This window comes from Mchenga conophoros, linkage group LG6 (assembly GCF_057382185.1).
Source record: "Mchenga conophoros isolate Kocher_MC1m ecotype Shallow Benthic linkage group LG6, M_conophoros_male_GT1.1, whole genome shotgun sequence".
Classification (NCBI taxonomy): Eukaryota; Metazoa; Chordata; class Actinopteri; order Cichliformes; family Cichlidae; genus Mchenga; species Mchenga conophoros.
Window position 1 is genome coordinate 30,048,773 of NC_140531.1, and position 18,193 is coordinate 30,066,965.

The 18,193-nt window shown below is 39.1% G+C and overlaps 1 protein-coding gene across 3 annotated transcripts in view; it reads left to right on the plus strand.

The window, feature by feature from the left end:
- Window positions 1-18,193, plus strand: part of prkcaa (protein kinase C, alpha, a) — a 144,018-nt gene that overhangs the window by 75,243 nt on the left and 50,582 nt on the right. For all 3 annotated transcript variants that reach the window (XM_085277350.1, XM_085277351.1, XM_085277349.1), the window contains 2 exons: window positions 5,421-5,532; window positions 8,335-8,463. In XM_085277350.1, coding sequence (XP_085133476.1) covers window positions 5,421-5,532; window positions 8,335-8,463 — 241 coding nt within the window. The remainder of the gene's footprint in view (window positions 1-5,420; window positions 5,533-8,334; window positions 8,464-18,193) is intronic.

Below are 18,193 nucleotides of genomic sequence, written 5' to 3' on the forward strand. Positions count from 1 at the left end.
TATCCATGGCCTCGTATGCAAATCTGCCTGACACACTACTAAAGGGCAAATGCTAAAATGTTTTTAAAGATACAAGGATATATTAAAGAACAACACAACACTAATTCAAAACAAAATGAAAGCATACCTTGGCGTAAATTGTTCTGGTATATTTTCCATCCATAGCATAGGAAAAGCTGGCTTTTGATTAAAAGCACAGACTAATGAGATAAAAGTGTGTGTTTTAAGCTCGTTAGTAATGTTCGTGTACTTTCTCTTAAGAAAGAATAAAACTGATGATAAAATAACTCTCCTATTTTTTGCTCTGCACAATCATAAAGTGCAGTCGGAGTGTTAATGTGTCTCTGCTGTTGTTTTTAAGAGAACATCAGATTGTGCCCATCCCTTTTTAACAGCTCCACTGGTGCACACATGTTGTCACAAACTGTGCACACATGTCTTTTAATAGCTTTGGGAGCTAAGCACACCAAACTGGAAATAATTCTAGAGAATTCTGCTTTGCATCTAATGCATTTCTGCTGATGTAAAATCGCCCTGTCTGTGCATAGGACATCTGGGAAATCCTGTTGGCCCTCATGTTACCAAGGGGCATCCTTCACACTACATCATCCAGTCACTACGTGCTGTAACACCACCTGGCTGTGGGCTGCCATCGCGGTCTTCCTCTGCTGAGCCTAGTGATTGAGTTCGTCGTTGCTTTCGTTGTTACACTCTGCTTCCCCTGCTGTTCTGGCAAAGCAGCGCCACCCAGTCTGTCTTGAATTTCCCATTAAGACCCAATTAGGCTGTAATAGGGGATAGAAGCCACAGGAGTAAACCCTTCTGTCCCGCAGCTTTCAGAAAGAATGCGTTAATGGACAGCCTAGTGTGTGCAGTAATGTGTAGTCAGGTACACTCATTTACAGGTTTCATTTTCTGCACCATTACGACTCGCCCTAGTGAATCTTTAAATGGAACTTTGCAAACCAAGCACAGCAGACAGAGTAAACCTACCAGGCTGGATGCCGATAACAGTTTGTTTAGGCTCATGTGTTTAGCTACAAGTGGTTCGACATGAGATATATATTTATTCATAACAGCCAGCATCACTCATCCATTAGCCTTGCTCCTTGGCATTGTCCTAGGGAAGGAAGTGTTTTCCTTTTGCTTATCTTCACTTTTGAAATGAAATTTTGTGCAGACTTGAACTGCTGGATGTACTGTATCTGTGTGAAATTTAATACATTAATTTCCTTCTCATTATTGTAGTAACTCTACTGTCATAAGGTAGTGTTATTACAAAATCCATCCATCCATTCTGAGCCTGTCCTACCTGCCACTGGGCGATTGGGCAGTCTGCCAGTCTATCGCAGACTCTCAGACACTTTAGCATTACCGATTAACCTAACTCTACTCACCCAAAGAGAACCCACACAGACATAGGGAGAAGATGCAAGCTCCACGCAGAAAGGCTTTGGACAGATGGTGAACCTTACTGTAAAGCAACAGTGCTAACCCCAGCACTATCATGCTTTTTACAAAATACCTGCAAAATTGATAATAATCCTCTTTAGCGGTACTCGAACATAATGCTAGTAGCCTAGTGTTAGGTTACTTTAGCATCAGTGTAAGCAACACATCTGTACATTTACAAACGTGCCATCTCTAACACTGGTTTACCATTTCTTAGACCATTTTCATTCAGTGCAGCTCTAAACTTTTCAAGAAATTGAGCTGCAAAGACCCGATGCAGTTACATAGGACATCAAACAGTCTTTAAGCCGCCAGCTCCCTAGTACAAAGTGCTAACTTGGACAAACATGTATTTATTTGTCTTTTTGTTCTGAGTGTTTTCCATTATCTGGAAACATTAAGCCATGGTTCACCCTTTGAAAAGCTGATGTGAAATACACAATTGATGTGCAGCTGAATGTTTGTCCTAGTTGCCATCACTCATTCATGCCGTAGATGAGGGAATAAAGCAAAAGGGGAAAACAAGAGGATTATCCTTCAGGATCAGCTGTGTGTGGGTGGATGTGAGTAAGTACTGCAAGTGCAGTCTCCCTCTCTCCCTCTTTCACTCTCTCCACTCATGTCTGTCAACCCCTCTGTTATCCTTGTGTGTCCTTGGGTAACATACTAACTACTGACCTGTAGTCAGTGTGTTGGGGGTAACTAAGTATATGGTGTCGAGGTCGCAAAGCTCCTGTATCAGATTTACTCTCAATGCTGAATATGTTGTATTCCACACCCCCATATAGATTGTTAATTTCTCCTTACTTGAGTGTTTCACACATGAAAATGTTGGTAAACTTTGCTGTTTGTGTGAGCTGTTACCCCAAAGTTAGTCATCCAAGCCCAAACTGTGATTGTCCATCTAAAAAATAAATTAATTCGTTAAACAAAAAAACAAAACAAGGAAAAATGAACTCTTCAACATGTAATTTTCCTGTAAATCATAATTTATTTTTAGATAAATAACATATGTCTTCACAAATTTAGCACTTACAGCAGTGTAGCTGATTTCTGCAAGATCTGAAAAGGAAGCGTTTCTCTTAGACCAGTAATGGTGTAAAGCCTCAGCAGGCTGACATGGAAGAAAGTGGCAAAGCAATCTCACGAGGAGCCCGAATGAGTCTCTGTTGCATTAGTCCAGAGGCCAGTGTCAAACTGACTGAAATGACATTGATCACTGTGGCGCCTCACTGCGCGATACTGTCAGCTCTCGCTGAGATACGGGTCATGCGTCTCCTTTTACTGATGATTTATTTCTCTGGGTTCAAGCTCTTTTCATTCGTTCTACGTTTGACTCTATATTTTTCACGATCGAAAAAAATCGGAGGGATGTTCTCAGGACTGGTACTTTTTCTCATAGGATAAGAGATGCTTTCCTGCATCCAGGGAATATATATTGGCAAGTGTTCAAATAGATGCAGGGAAAAAAATTTAATGAAGACTAGCCTGGATAGTGTTATTAGTCCAAATCCACTTAAAGGGTTTTCTAACTGAAATGAATTTACAGGACAGCACAAGTTGAGAATGAGCAGGATGCACTGTGTGTTCTTGGAAAAATGGCAGTCTTCCAGATTTCTCTCTAGCAGAGAGTACTTCCGAAGCCTCATGTTGTATGTGTGAAATTAATGAATGTATGCAAGTGACTGGGAGCCTACCCTGTATACCGTATGCGGATGCTGCTGTAATATTTAAAGTGATCTGTGCCTTATCACATGCCCTACACATTATATCAGTAGCGATGATATGCCAGCCATATGTTTACCCTATGCATCATGCGTATGTTTGCACTGGGCTCTTGCTATTTACTGCTGTGTACACATATATATGAAAAAGGGAGGAAACTGCTTTTGCTTGTTTAACAGATCACATAAAGAAAAAAATGCTTTACTTAACACCTGCAGATATTTACTTAAGAAGTTTGCGCCCACTCCAGGTTGATGCTGTATTTTATGTGCTGAAAGGGAGTGTTAAGTGAAATGGACTTGTAATTGTCACATACCATTTTGCTGCTTAGTTGAACTGGACTGAAGGAAGGATACCTTAAGTAATGTCAGCTCACTCCACCTGACCACTATTTATAGTGTTGCAAATGTAGCATTATTTTCCTCAGCCTATTTTACCTGTAGCAACTCTACTTTTATCTACTTTTATCTACCAACACATTTGCCTGTTTTGGCTTGCATAAATGTTAAGTTTTGTTCTCCACATTCCCTTATTTGAGTATCCAAATTTCCCCCAAATTTACAATGGTTACCAGTGGGATGAATGTCGATGAGGCTCTGATAAAAACGATGGATGCTGCATTTACTTGAAAGGTAGGAAGGGATGTGTAAATGCAAATATCGGTCCAGTGTTCATGAATGACAAATGCAAATGAAGAACAATAGCTGGGATGTTATTTTAGTTCTGTCTTACAATACTAGCCACATGTCATAATGCATACAGTGTTTATATTTATATATATTGCATGTTAACAAGCTCATTATTTTTTATGATATAATATATAATGCAGTAGTGACATTTGAGGGTCTTACTGTATCTGCAATTGCATTAAAGATGCAAATCACATTGAGTCATTTTAATTGATAGATGGAATTCATTCATTCACCACTATCCTAAAATCAAAAGTAAGCCTTCCACTTGAGTATAATTTATCTAAATGTATTTTATGTCTTTAATTTTATGTTAATATAATCACGTGGCAAATGTGAATGTGCTATGTGAGTAGCTCTGTGCATTGCAACACTGTGCCAGATCAGTTTACAGCCTGTAAAATGCTTACATTACAAGAGTGTTCATACTCTAAGGGAGCTGTGGATGACAATATTTAAGGCATGTCAGAAACATTAGGCAGATTTTTTTTGCACCAAAATATTAGAGTTGGATAAAAAAAAAAAGGTTTATTTGCACATGCTACAACTAAGATTATGTTGCTTTATACAATGGAAAATACTAGCAGAATCAAGTATGGAGGTTTGTCTTCCATGTAGGAAAAATAATAATAAATCCAACAAGTAGTTCTACAATTTTTACAGAGATGTGAGTCATACTCTTCCAGACTTACACACAGACTTACACACAGTTGTGCACTCTCATTCCCCCCATTAAACCCTAATTTCTTTCATACATTGAGTGATCTAATAATCATGTGGAGAGCCTGGAACAATGAACAAATTTAATAGAATAATAATGAAATGAAAGGCTTACACATATGTGCACAAACAGTTTGATAGGTTAGCAAAGGACCAACAAATCCTAAGACACTTCCGTATGGCGTATTTTCAGACACTTCATAATATTTTTATTGGAGTAGATGGAGTAGATTTTATTTTGAGAAATATTATATTGTAGTAAAGAGTCATGGATAATTATTTGAGTCAGCTGCACTGTATTTCCTACATTGGTACTCTTGAATTTATGAGCTGATCTTTAACAATAGCAAATTATTAAAAAGTTGTTGCAAATTGATCGGCTTGTCACCTTCAGTTGAACCATAGAATAACCAGTGATTGCCGTCTGTTAAGAATCAGCAGCGTATTATCTGCTGAGTGATTCCTCTGAGGTATTAGGTTGACTCATTTTGTCCTTCATTGATGACGTAGAATGCCTTTTTAACGCAGTGCTATCCGAGTGCTGATTTTCCACTTCGTCCCTTGGGCACAGAGATTTCTCCAGATTCTTTGACTCTTTTGATGATATGTAGTGTAAATAATGAGATATTCAAAGGTTTCCCTCTAAAATTATAGATTTCTTTTTGGATCTGCAAACACTTGTTTCAGTATTTAATTTGCAATTGGCCTTTCTGGATTTGAATACTTGTACTGCGATAAATTACTCTCTTTGTGCCCAGTGTTTAAGTAAAATGAACAGTATATGTTCTCAGTGGTTGTCAACCATTTATTTTCTTACTCTTTTGGTCTTTGCAGGATCCCAGAACTAAGCACAAGTTCAAGATCCACACCTATGGGAGCCCCACCTTCTGCGATCACTGTGGCTCTCTGCTCTACGGCCTCATTCACCAGGGCATGAAGTGCGACTGTGAGTAATTAAGTTTAAGGGAAAAGTTTAAGAGAAAATGAACATGTGTGACTCTACACTGATTATGTTGTAGTTTAAAGCCATTTTTTCAGAATGACTCTTGTCAAAAAATATCATATGGGGATCTGTTCCCCTCCTCCTGACTTTGACTCATTAAAATTACACATTGTCTCTCTTCACTGTGCGGCCGTGTTTGCTGCACCTTCATAATAAGCCTCGTATCAAAGCTTTTCTGAGTCTTTATTAATATTTCTTCCTTAGTCTTCCCTTTAATCTTGCATTAGTGGATTAACGTCTGAAAGCCTTAATGAGCTCCTGCATTATCTGCTACATACTCAGAATGGCAGTTATGATTGCTCCAGGGTGTACAAAAATAGAGATGTGGAAATTATATTTTAGCAGATCAGCCACACCTCTAGTCACGCCACTATGTGATTACACATTTTGGTAGTTTTAAGCACTGTTAACACAAGGTTGTTCCAGGGAGGTACAAATAATACAACAGTCCCAAGGAAGAATGTGTCAGCATCACAACTGGTTTTCATTTATTTTCACCTTCTGACCTGATGACGTGATGATGCAACTGTTCCCAATCCATGAAACGACAGCTCAGCTGACTGACACACATGTATAGATATGGGTCATAACCTTGTTAACTGCTCTTCAAAAAAATAATAATTTAACATTGTGTGAAGATGGTATTATTATATTAGCCTACTCCAATGGGACATTAAGGTTGCATGTGTAAAAACAACACTTGTAAAATATGGAATATATATATATATTAGGGGTGCAACGATACACAAAATTCACGGTTCGGTTCGGTTCGATACTTTGGTGTCACGGTTCGATATTTTTTCGATACAAAATAAAATGTTCATGCCTTTTTAATTTGTCATTTATTAAAATTATAAATATATATTTTAACTCAAAAGTACAGTTTTTAAATTTAACCCTAACCCTTGTGCGTGTTTTTTATTTTGACAGCGAATGCGCACCTGCGGACCACTTATGTGCAGCCCTGGTTATTTAGCTCGTCATATTGCAGCCACAGAAATTCTTTTGTCCATGAAACCATAAAGCTGCACTTTCTTTTTGCCTTATAGTCTGATTTGTCATAACTTCTCCGTTTTGTGGTAAGCTTTTCTTTGGCTGTCACTTCTTCACCCCGACCTGTCTTATTTGGCTCAGCAGAACTAAAATATATATACTGCTGCTTTTACACACGCACTCACATAAGCTCAGCGATTCTCTGCGCGATCAACCTCTCACATGTTTAAGCTTGCTGCGGGAGATTTCACTTGTCATGTTTGCGTAGTAAGCTAACGAATAATAAGACGATGTCAGAGGAATTGGTGCACAAATTATCATCACTCACAGATCAGTGCTGTCGCTCTCTATACACAGTTCACGCGATTGCAAAGTGAAAGCAAAAAACAAGCGCAAATTCAAACGCGATTTCAATATGTCACATATTGACAGTGGCTCACCGATGCCAATGACATAATTACCCAGCTACATTTCCGAAAGAATGCAAAAGCATTGACATATATTTTTCCTACAATAGCCCGACGGGCAGGGAAGAGAGAGATTTTGGTAGCCCGACTGGAAAAATTTTGCGAGCCCTGTATCTGATTGAGGAATCACTCATCTTTGGAAAAGAGAGTTTATTACAGAGAAATGGCTGTTTCCAAAATAAAAGCTATACTATCCGCTTCTTCTGGGCTATATTCTCAGCAGCATATTAAACATATCAGGTCCCCATAAGGAGAATCATCTGCTAACAGCTGTCTAAATGACTCGGGTAAAGTTAGTAGCATGCTTGTTGTTTTTGTCTTTGCACTAGGATGATGTCGGCGTAAATGTGCAGTCAGATTCGTTGTGTTCCCACTAGTGCTTTCAGGTTAACCTCGTTAAAATCACCTTAACACCACAACACGGCAAATCTCCGTTAACGAGCTACCCCTGATCGCCCCGTGCATGGGGCTAGACGGCCAACACGTTAATGAGCTAACTGCGCTAACACGCTAGCTCCCACCCATGTAATTGAGCATTGCGTGGCACATCCAACATACTGTTTTACTTTAGTCCATGACGCGCTTACCTTCAGGGTCATACGTCACATGAAAACCAAAATAATTCCAAACGCCAGATCTGAATGAGGGTGGGGGAGGTTCAATTTGCCATGTTGCAAGGAGAGCTTAACTTCTGTCACGCTAGTCAAAGGAGCTTGCAAAGAAAACCTGGACCTGGATGACCTGGATGACTGAGAACCTTCACAGACATTCTGTCATGCTAGCTTGCCCTGAGCTCTTCCTTCTGACGATGCTGTCTGTGTGGAGCGCTCAGTGGATCTGCGCTCGACAGTGCAGCCTAGGTGGAGTAGTCGAACGCAGATTCACTGAGCGCTCAACACAGACAGCATCGTCAGAAGGAAAGTTGATAAAATAAATTACAAATGTTGTATTGTTCGATACATATGCGTACCGAACCGAAAGCACTGTATCGAACGGTTCAATATCGATACGAATATCGTTGCACCCCTAATATATATATATATATATATATATATATATATATATATATATATATATATTATAAAAGATGGACAGCAAAATGTACAGATAAGTCAAAAAATGTCTTTTGCATCTTTATCTTAAAAAAAATATATACTTTTTTCATGTCAGTCAATTCTGAGAAAGCGCTCATTCTTTTTTCAGTCACCTTTGATTGATTTGAATCAAATGCATAATGTATAAACGTGCTTTTCTCTGATATCTTATATTTCCTCTGTCCCACCAGCCTGCGATATGAATGTCCATAATCAGTGTGTTATGAATGTGCCCAGCCTGTGTGGAACTGATTACACTGAAAGGAGGGGGCGTGTTTTTCTCAAGTGTGAGGTCAGCGGAGATAAACTGCAGGTCACAGGTAGGCCTCATAACCCTTCATAGACTCTTAATGAAATGAGCTTATAATGCAGAGGGGATGTACCTGAACCGACAGATTTATACTAATGTGTCACTCCACATCAAATGGGATGAGGGTATAGATGGTTGCAGACGCTATTGCTCTGGTTCAATTGCAAGCGTGGATCAATCTCAACACTTTACCCTTATTGTCAATAATCTCTGATTGCCCACTTTCACACACACACATTCACTGTCTATCCCCGCTGCCATTACCTGAATTGAACCATCCTCATTAATTCTGCCTCAACTCGGCCTGCATCTGACGCACTGTGTCGAACTTCTAGCTACATAACTGGCCTTGAGACTATCGCCTATCAGTATGCCAAAAGCCTGCTCGCTTCTGGGTCATAAATCGATAAAGTTTCTCCTGTTTAACATTCTGCTGTAAGAAACGATTCACAGTTTCGACACATTTGGAAGGCAATCCCAAACCAAATATGTAGTCCTGCAGTGGTGTGTGTGGTCTGCTGCGTAGGCCTTGTGTTGATACTTTATTTAAACAGTCACGACTCGCTCTGCGTTTGCTGGATTTTCTATGTAACTGAATTGTCTCTGCAAAGCAAATTCAAGGCTTGATTTTATTAATTTATGTCCAGTCAGAATTACACACAGACAGGATCTGAGTGTTCTCCTTGTGAACAGGGTCATGGCACTATAATTATATGTCTCACTATTATTCATTTGAAGGCTGCTTTACATGAGCATGTCACTGGCTGTTATTGGTGATGCATCTGGTTTTAAAGAAACATCTGTTAAGCTTATTAACAGATGTGATATATTGTTGATAACATTTCCTTAGTGCAATATATTAAATATTGATGACATGTTCCATAAACCTTCTGAAGGGGAAATTGTTTCTTGCAGCCATTTGTTATGATTATGTTAGCAGGCAAAAAAATAGCAAGGCTATGTGAGAAATATACAGTATTGTGCAAAAGTCTTGACTCTAGCAGCCTGTCAGCATAGAACATAATTTGTTTTCATTTATTTTGTTGAATCTATGAAAAATGCCAAAGACAACACAGTTTGAGAGGCTTGAAACAGTATTACTGCACCAACAAGGTGATTCCCAAAGAGCTATTAGCTGAAAACTTGCCATATCCTGGCATGTTATGGAGTGTGTCTTTAAAAAAAACTGAGGAAACTGGACAAGTGAAGGTTAAAAGTCTTTGTCTGTGTGCTGTTTGTCCCGTCTTACTGCCATCACCCTTCACCGTTCAGCGGCAGATCACCGCCCCTCCCTGAGCCTGGTTCTGCTGGAGATTTCTTCCTGTTAAAAGGGAGTTTTTCCCTCCAGCTATCGCCAAGTGCTTGCTCAAAGCGGGTCGTTTGATTGTTGTAGTTTTCGGTGAATTATTGTAAGATATTTACCTTACAGTATAAAGTGGCTCGTGGCAACTTTTTATGATTTATCTAAATAAAACTGAATGAAAAAAACATTTAAAAAGAAGATGTGTCAGACATAAAGACTCTGAGTATCTGAAAATCATGTTTTTAAGAAATAAGAAAAAGTCCAGAAGACATGACAGGACCTGAGAGATGCATCTGGCTCTTAAGTTGATCCATTTATTGTTGACAGAAGGCTCATCATAAATGGTCTCAGTGGAAGGGTGCCTGCCAAGAAGTCATTCAGACAGGAGAAAAGACTGAGGCATGACAAATGAGGAGCAGCTCAAGATTTTGTCATTTTTAGTGTCACACCGGTTTAGGATAAAGATTCATGTCTCTCAACATCATGCAGTAAGTTGTCTCTACACATAAAAATGTCTCAGGGTTAAGGATGGAAACTTACTAAAATATAGCAAATCCATTATGAATGTCACTTATCAATTCCTTATTGAGAGTCAACACCAACTCTAAGCAGCATATCAAAGACATTAGAGTTATGCAAATTAATTGCATGCTGTGTGGTCAATTGTTTGTGCATGTTGGAGGTATTTCCCTCTTTGTTGTGATCAGTGTTGGGGTTGTTACGCAAAAAAAAAAAAAAAAAATCCCTACCGTAATGAGAACACACATATGATCTTTCTCTTAGTATTTAGGTATGAACACAAAGCCAAAAAACAGCAAAATTAAAAACCAGCACAAAGAGACTTAAACGCGATCGGTTCAGTGATTCTACAGCAGAAACACGAACAGGTAGAAATGGAGGTTGTAGCCCGATTTCTGTTGAAGTTCAGGGTCTGACTGCTGGGCTGGGGTCGGCATTCACTTAGCTTTCACATAACTCTGGGCTCTTGGATAGCTTAGCATTAGCATACTGTCTGGTTAGCGTAGCGTTAGCAAGCTTTCTGTGCAAAGAGTCATAGTTTTGTTAGCAGCATAATGCAGCTGTTTCTGCCTTGAAGGCAGTTTACACTTTAGCATTGCACTCTCGTCCGTGTTTGCTATGAAAATAAAAGCACTGATAATATTCATGCTTTAGACTGCGGCTCTATTTTTCTTCACTAACACACGAACTGAAATCAGCTGATTGCAGTGCAAGTGTAAGTGGAATCATAAGCAGGATTAATATGCAAGCAGAGTAACAATTCCAAGGATTGCCATCCCTACTCAGGATGACACATCTTGAGCACAGGATTGTTAAAAAAAAGAAAAAAGGTTTTTGACCTCCTGCGAAATCTATTTCCTACTTTTTCCACCAGCTGGTGTCATTTTGTGTCAGTCTATCTGCGTTTCTCTCTGTGTCTGTGTTTGACAGAGTATATAATAACACAGTATATCCAACCAGACAGATACATAACTGTCTGACTACAGATAATTCACAACCATAAAAGACAGAGTTATTAAACTTTGTATCCAGGTGTGCAGTAGTGATCAAAATGAATGCTGGGTTTGAGTCTTACTTATGAGTACTGAGTAAAGAAAGCTGAAATAAGGGGTCAAAAGGGTTGAAGCCCCTTCCGACTTTAGGCCTCCTGTCCAATTTTTCTCTCTCTTTGCTTTTTAGAGTGATCCTATCACAAGATAATCTCCAGTTTCTATATAATTTATGTGTTTATTTGTCTTTTGCATGACTGGGCTAGCCAATTTCCAAATATAAACAGCATGCAACAAGATGAAGTGTTTTCGTTTATAAATAACAAATCATTTCAGTTTTCAATTGTTGTATTTGCAGACAGCATAAAATAATCCTTTCAGAGCAAATAATGTCTGACCAGCTGCTGTAGCTAAGCTGAGATAATTTCATACGTAATCTGTCAAATGTATTTGCTGTTACATTCACAACTAAATGTGGCACAAAATGAACACTGTTAGATGGTGTTAGATGCTGCCATTTGTGCAGATTCTTCAGTGTTCAGTATGCAGCTGTTCTGGGATGTGTGGTCCTAATTGTGCATTACTGAACAAAACTCTGTTATCAACAGGGACAGTTTGTACCAGCTTAATAATAATGATGCTAAATGTAGAAGAATAAAGGGGAGCAAAAAATAGGTTTTTATACAATTCTGTGCAAAATATAAGACAGCAAAGGAATGGTTAATATTGATTTTCAGCTCTTTATGTAAAAGGTTATAAAAATAGTGGACTGTAGACAGTGAACAGTTGCCCAACTGTGCAGTTTATAATGAAAAAAGAAGAACCCAGCAGTGTGTGTGTCATGTAGGAACCCATTTTGTGTTGTATTTCAAGGCATGCTGTAAATCCCCTGGCTGAAATGATGCATTAGCACATTAGCTAGAACAATAGAGATGGCAGGGAGTTGACAGCAGCCACACATAATCACTGAATTAACTGGCTAAAAGGGGTCAGTGCATTACAAGTCCCTGCTGAACTTCACTGACATTCACTTATCAAATTAACACTAGAAGAAACAGGGTCAGCGTTGGCAGGGAAATGGTGCAAATGTTAGGGAATATGTTTTGAGTGAGGAACAAAATTAATTGGATGGTTATATCTTTTCTGTGCTTATCTAAGTGTTATCTAAGCACAACTGTACTCATTTTTTTGTTTTGCTTTCCTTGGCTAAAAATAGAAAAAGGAGCGGATGGTCATTTATTGGTATATAAATCAATGATTATGATGGATGTGGACTAATTTCATGCAAGATAATGCAAATACCTGGCTCTGACCTTTGGCACTATTAGTAGAATTATTGCAGTTTGTAGTAGTAATACACTTACATGCTGGGTTAAGCGTTGGGATTTTAGGACTGTAATTATTCATTTGGATGCAAAAAAAAAGTGTGACATAAAACATAAAGTACAACTATACCCATGAATAACCAAGATTAGGTTTATTCATTCAAGATCGCTCTGCTTCTTATGCTTCTCGCTCTCCTCCTCGCTTTTGCACATTCAGTCTCATCTGGTTGCCAAATTCAAGAAATGATAATAATATCCTGCTGGCATTTTTGGCCGCAGCTCCTTCAGAAGCATTTTAGTCCAGTATTTCTTTCATTTTTGTTGAAATCTGCACTGCCAGCGTATCTCAAGATAATAAAAGGTGGATTGTTTCGCACATTTTCACATATACTATATGCACTGTGTGTGAAAACGCCTGCTAATTTTAAGCTTACATGCGTTTAAGAGCTCACGAGTGTGCATGTGTCTACATCGGGAACAGGAAACCACGATTATCACCTCTAGCTGCATTTCATTTGACTCTCGGCCTTCTGAGGCACATACGATCAAATTCCTGATGTGGACTCGGTGAGTTCAAATTTGCATGTGATCTCTGGTTAGCGTTAGTGTGTGCATGTGTGTTTGCGTGTAGGTGTATTTCTGTAGAACTGCTGTACCAGCCTGCAGCCCACTCAAGCCAGATTGCATTGCTGATTACATTAGCTGCTGTAGATGCCCCGCAGACAGCCTGCCAAACAGAGTGCTGTTACAGCCAGTCAAAAAGTTTACAGAGAAGGTGTAGCAGACAGCTGGGAACAATAAAGTCCACATCATTTTCACATGCATCATTACACACAGAAATATGAGTGTTTACAGACTGGTGTGTAGGTAGTAGGTAAATCTTCTGAAAGCTTCATAAAACAAATTCCCTACATTGTTGTTAAATGTAAAAAAAAAAAAAGGTTGTAAAGATTTTGGAAAGTACATCTTATAGATAGAAGTTGAGTACATTTTTTTCACTTTTTTCTCTCTTTTTCTTTTTCCTGTAGTTGGGAGGGGGTCAGACTCGTTCTATTGTTCTTAATATACACAACATATTTCCCTAGATCCCTTTATTCAAATGAGGGTATTTGGTTAGAGGCCTTTTTTAAAATAGATGCAGCTGTGTGTGTTCACAGTTTTTGCTTTTTCATATACATTTGCCCCACAAATCAGCAGCTTGGTTAAAACTGCTCTCACATGTAAAACATGACTAGAGTTGGAATGGGCAGAATTAGTAGCGTGCGATGGTGCCTTTAAGTGGAGAAGGAAAACTTGATTTCCTGTAAGTGGATAATGATTAGTGTTAGAATTCTTACACAGTGTGCTGTGATTGAAGAGTTTCTCCAATTTTCTTGAAATTGGCCGGAGCCAAAATGTTCAACAGGAAGTGGCATAGATGCCAAGGGAAGCAGCTGCGCTTTAAGCAGATCAATGAAGTCACACATAAACCTGAGTAATAATAACAATATGAATAATAAGAAGAATAAAATGAGTCATTTCATACCAGCGAGAGGTGTTTGTGCAGTTTGCAGAAACATGCATGAGCTGTTAGAGTGTGTTTTGTCAGTTGGAGCAAAATAGAGAAAGGGATATGGTGAGGAAGACAAAACGAGATCTGTTTCTCTGGTGAAGGACAGAGATAACCCACTAACCTTGTTTTCTGCCTCTTATTCCTGCACATAGCTCTCCTCTGTTAGTTGGCTCTGAGACAACAACAGCCCTCCTGTTTTTTTTATTTTCAGCAACCTTATTGTTCATTGATTTTCTGCAAATTTTTCCAGAGTTGGAGAAGTCTTTTGGTAGAGAGCCCTTTGCCGTACGTTCATTTTTCTGCTTGTTTACTGTGCACGAATGTAACAAATGAATGGGGTCAAACTCGGTTCAGGCTTAGCAAATTGACTCTGAAGTATCACTTGGGGCGCTTAACCTCATTTCATCCTTCAACAATATGTACTTTTACCCGCTGCGATCATAATAACTCAGTCAGTGACTAAAAATTGGCTTCACTCTTATCATTACATCTATCGATCTAAGCAGTATATAAATACTGAAACTCACAGGAATTCCCTTCATACTTTTGCCAGACTTTAAGATACTCCTACTAGTTGGTGTTTTGTTTGCTCCTAATCTTCTCCTGTTAGTTTGCTACTGATACACATAATACATATATATGTATACATAATGCAGCCCATACATTGTTCAAAACACTGCTCACACTGCAGTAAACAGCTGACACTGAGAGGAGACTCCAGACAGACTGTTGGAGGATGTTCTGCAGAGGCCGACTGTCTCATAACCTGATAGTTATGAATGACATATGAGTAACCTGATTACTGATTACATCCCTGGAAACATTAAATTAATAATACAAATTGCATTCAAGCAGGTGTGTCCTTAGTTTTGGTCTTGTAGGGGTCAGTTAGTCAGTAGATTTAAGAAAAGAATGCCAGTAATGAGCAACAGTACATTAGACATTCTTAGTCTTTCAAATATAAAACCAGATATTTACTCTACAGAGACAGCACAAGCTTAACTCTGGGTAATTATTACATTTCAGTTTGGTTCCCATGTTGACTTACCAAATTCTTCAAACTAGCATCATTCACCACCCCCCTCAGCTTCCTTTTATCTTTGCTTTAACTTTCCCATTAGACTTTGTGTCTCCTTTCTTCGAATGTGCCTCTGCTAGTTGTTACATTATACCTGCTGTAGGAGTTTACATGTAGGTGCATTGTAGGTGTGTGTAGGTCAGATTGGCAGCGGAGGCTATAGATGTGGGTGGATCAGTGAAGCCAGATTTGACTTGTTGAACCTTGGAGGTGTAGTTACACTTTACAGTAATCGAGAAAAAAAATTCACCCTCGATGTTGTTAACGTCTTCTAGCTGATGGAGCTGCAGTTGCTTTTGCACTTTTCTTTTCCTGTTGCTGCTTTTGTGGTTTTCTCAATCCTGATAATGCTTGCCAAAAATAGACAGCGTGAGGTTCAAATGAGATCCTGACAGTACTGCTAAAATTCATTGGCCCTTCAACCATAAAGGAAAATACAAATTATTTAAGCATGTATGTAGTTTCTGGGTTCATGGTCAAGTTGCCAAGGAGACATGAAGTGACCCAGTGTATGTGTATTAGTGATAGCTTATAGTAATAGTCACTCTGCAGTTTTGTGCACACTGATGGTTTCTAAAAGTTTTCCTGTCACATTTTGGATATTCGTTTGCCAATATATTCTGCACAGTGTTCCACCAGTTTTGTAGTACATCCCCTTTCTTACCTTTTCTTCTCAGTGATCAAACTCAATTAATTAGTAAAATGTCAAAATAAAAGTCCATTCTGGTTAAAGTGTTCATCCTCACCTGTTCATTCGAAATGATTAAACACAAGACTTTACTCTCTGAATCCAAAGAGGCCTTGCTGGAAGGCACAGTTAGGGTCGGATCAAAGCTCTGTCTGAGTTCTGGCGGAGGTTACGCCAGAACTGCCCAATGACAAGCTGCATCCACTCTGCAGCATTTTCTCCGAGTAATTTCCATTTCTTTGTACTGTCTGAGTCATTCTGCAGAAAACCCAACGAGTTCTTGCCAAGAGAAAATTTACTTTAAAATCCCGCTATTAAACTTTCCCAGTGAATCAGAGCTAAGATGGAGCAGCTGACAGCACTTGTGATGCTAGCCTTGCCAGCGTTTTTCCACTGCAGGGTGTTGGCCACTGGGCCAGCAGTGTTTCCTGCCTGAAGATTGTACAGTGAGCTCTTTGGCTGTACAGCTATGTCCTTGTAATGAAGATATGCACAATCTGAACAGTACGATGAATATATTATCGTTTGAAACAAACTTCACAGCTCTTTTAGCGCCCATTATGTTTTCAAGTTTTAATAAATGCATTGCATTCGCTGAGATAATATCCTCACTCATCAAAGTAGTAACAAGCACAGGCATTCAAATTTATGTGGCGTGCTTGTGCAAGATTACATTACATTTTTTTCAGGCCACTTTGTAAATACCAGGCTTTCAAGGTACAGAGTTAGACACACTTAAGGGACATTTGCTCAGGGAGGGTTTGCACACAGTGTTTACACTAGGAGGTGAAGAACAAACATGGCTGGCCTAATTTTTAGTCGGGTCATCCTGCTTCAGCCGAAGACAAGGCTCTGTGCGTCTCTGTAGATGGCTTCGCAAAGTAAATAAAGACTTGAAAGACTGTGGCTTACCACAGCATAATATTGGGTTGTTGTCATATCCATGCACACTCTCTTATAATACGCTCTTTATTTGTGAATCATAGCTTTGTAGATCGTGGAGGTAGTGCTGTTCCAGCGGTTCTGGGGGATTAAAAAAAAAACACAGCAACCGAACAGATCAAAAATCAAATTTGGGCCAACACCGTTGTGCCAGATTAAAGCTAAGCTAAACTAGACTAAACTGTCATCACAAACAAATTTAAGTTATTTATTTCAATACTGTAATCAGAGCATTTACAGTAATCACTCAAAATCAGCAAGAAGAGGCAAGTAGAAGCAGCTGTTTACAGTTTGCAGCGGTCTCTCTTCACTTCCCTGCTGTTTCCTGTCTGTCTTTGAATCCTTGCGATAGGGAAAGAATCTAATTAGAGTCAAAAATTTTGTTTACAAGCATGGAAAGTCAGCAGGCTAAGAAACCAAACTCAGTGGCGACTTTTGTCTGTGTTTCTATTGATCTCACTTTTCCCTTTTCGCTAATATTACAGCATACACTAACAGTAATTGCATCCAGTGCATCCAGAGTAGGCACACGTCTTAATAGTGCATTATATGGATATTTTAAAAAATGGGCAGAACTGAAGCTATGGATAACGTAATGATGAATGTATATAACTAAAAAAAATAGTCCTTTTTTTATTGTTTGCATTGTAAGTTTAGTTGTTCTGGCTTCTTAACCTAAAGCTTCGTTTTTCTGAAACAAACAGTTGCTGACAAACAGTCATGAATGGAAATTTGGTTGAAGTTCTGGAGGAGGTTTTCCTGATTGCAGGGAAACCATTGCTTTAAATCATCTTGTGCAGCTTGCTTCTGTCCTATTAATGCATAAATGCACACACAGACTCTCTCCTTCCTTCGGTGTCTCTCCGGACCTCAGAAAAACAGCTGAACTTTGTTGCTCTGGGATTTGTGCTGCTAGACTCCCAGGAGTCATGTCATTGGTATTCCCAGTGTGTTTGTCGGTGTCCTGCCTCAACTCCCTCCTCTCAGCATGTGCACACTCCCTCCACACCATTTGAACATATGGCTCTGCTTTTCATCACATCAGTTGTTGCTTGTTTGGTTTTTCTTATCTGGTTTTTGCGCTCTTGGTTTTGTTACGGTCTGTAGAACAGAAATGGACAGAAGTGGTTTTTGAAAGGAAACATGCATATTTGCACACGGATGCAGTTTTCAGCTCACTTGGACTTACACAACAACAACAAAAACTATCACAGCTATTTGGCCCAAGTAGGTCGAGTCTGTTTCATAAGTAGTCATCTAGCGTTTAGTGTGCAGCAAGTTTTCTAACAGTGCAACTGAGAAAATCAATAATGAAATCCAGCTGAGGCAGAGAAAACAGAAGGT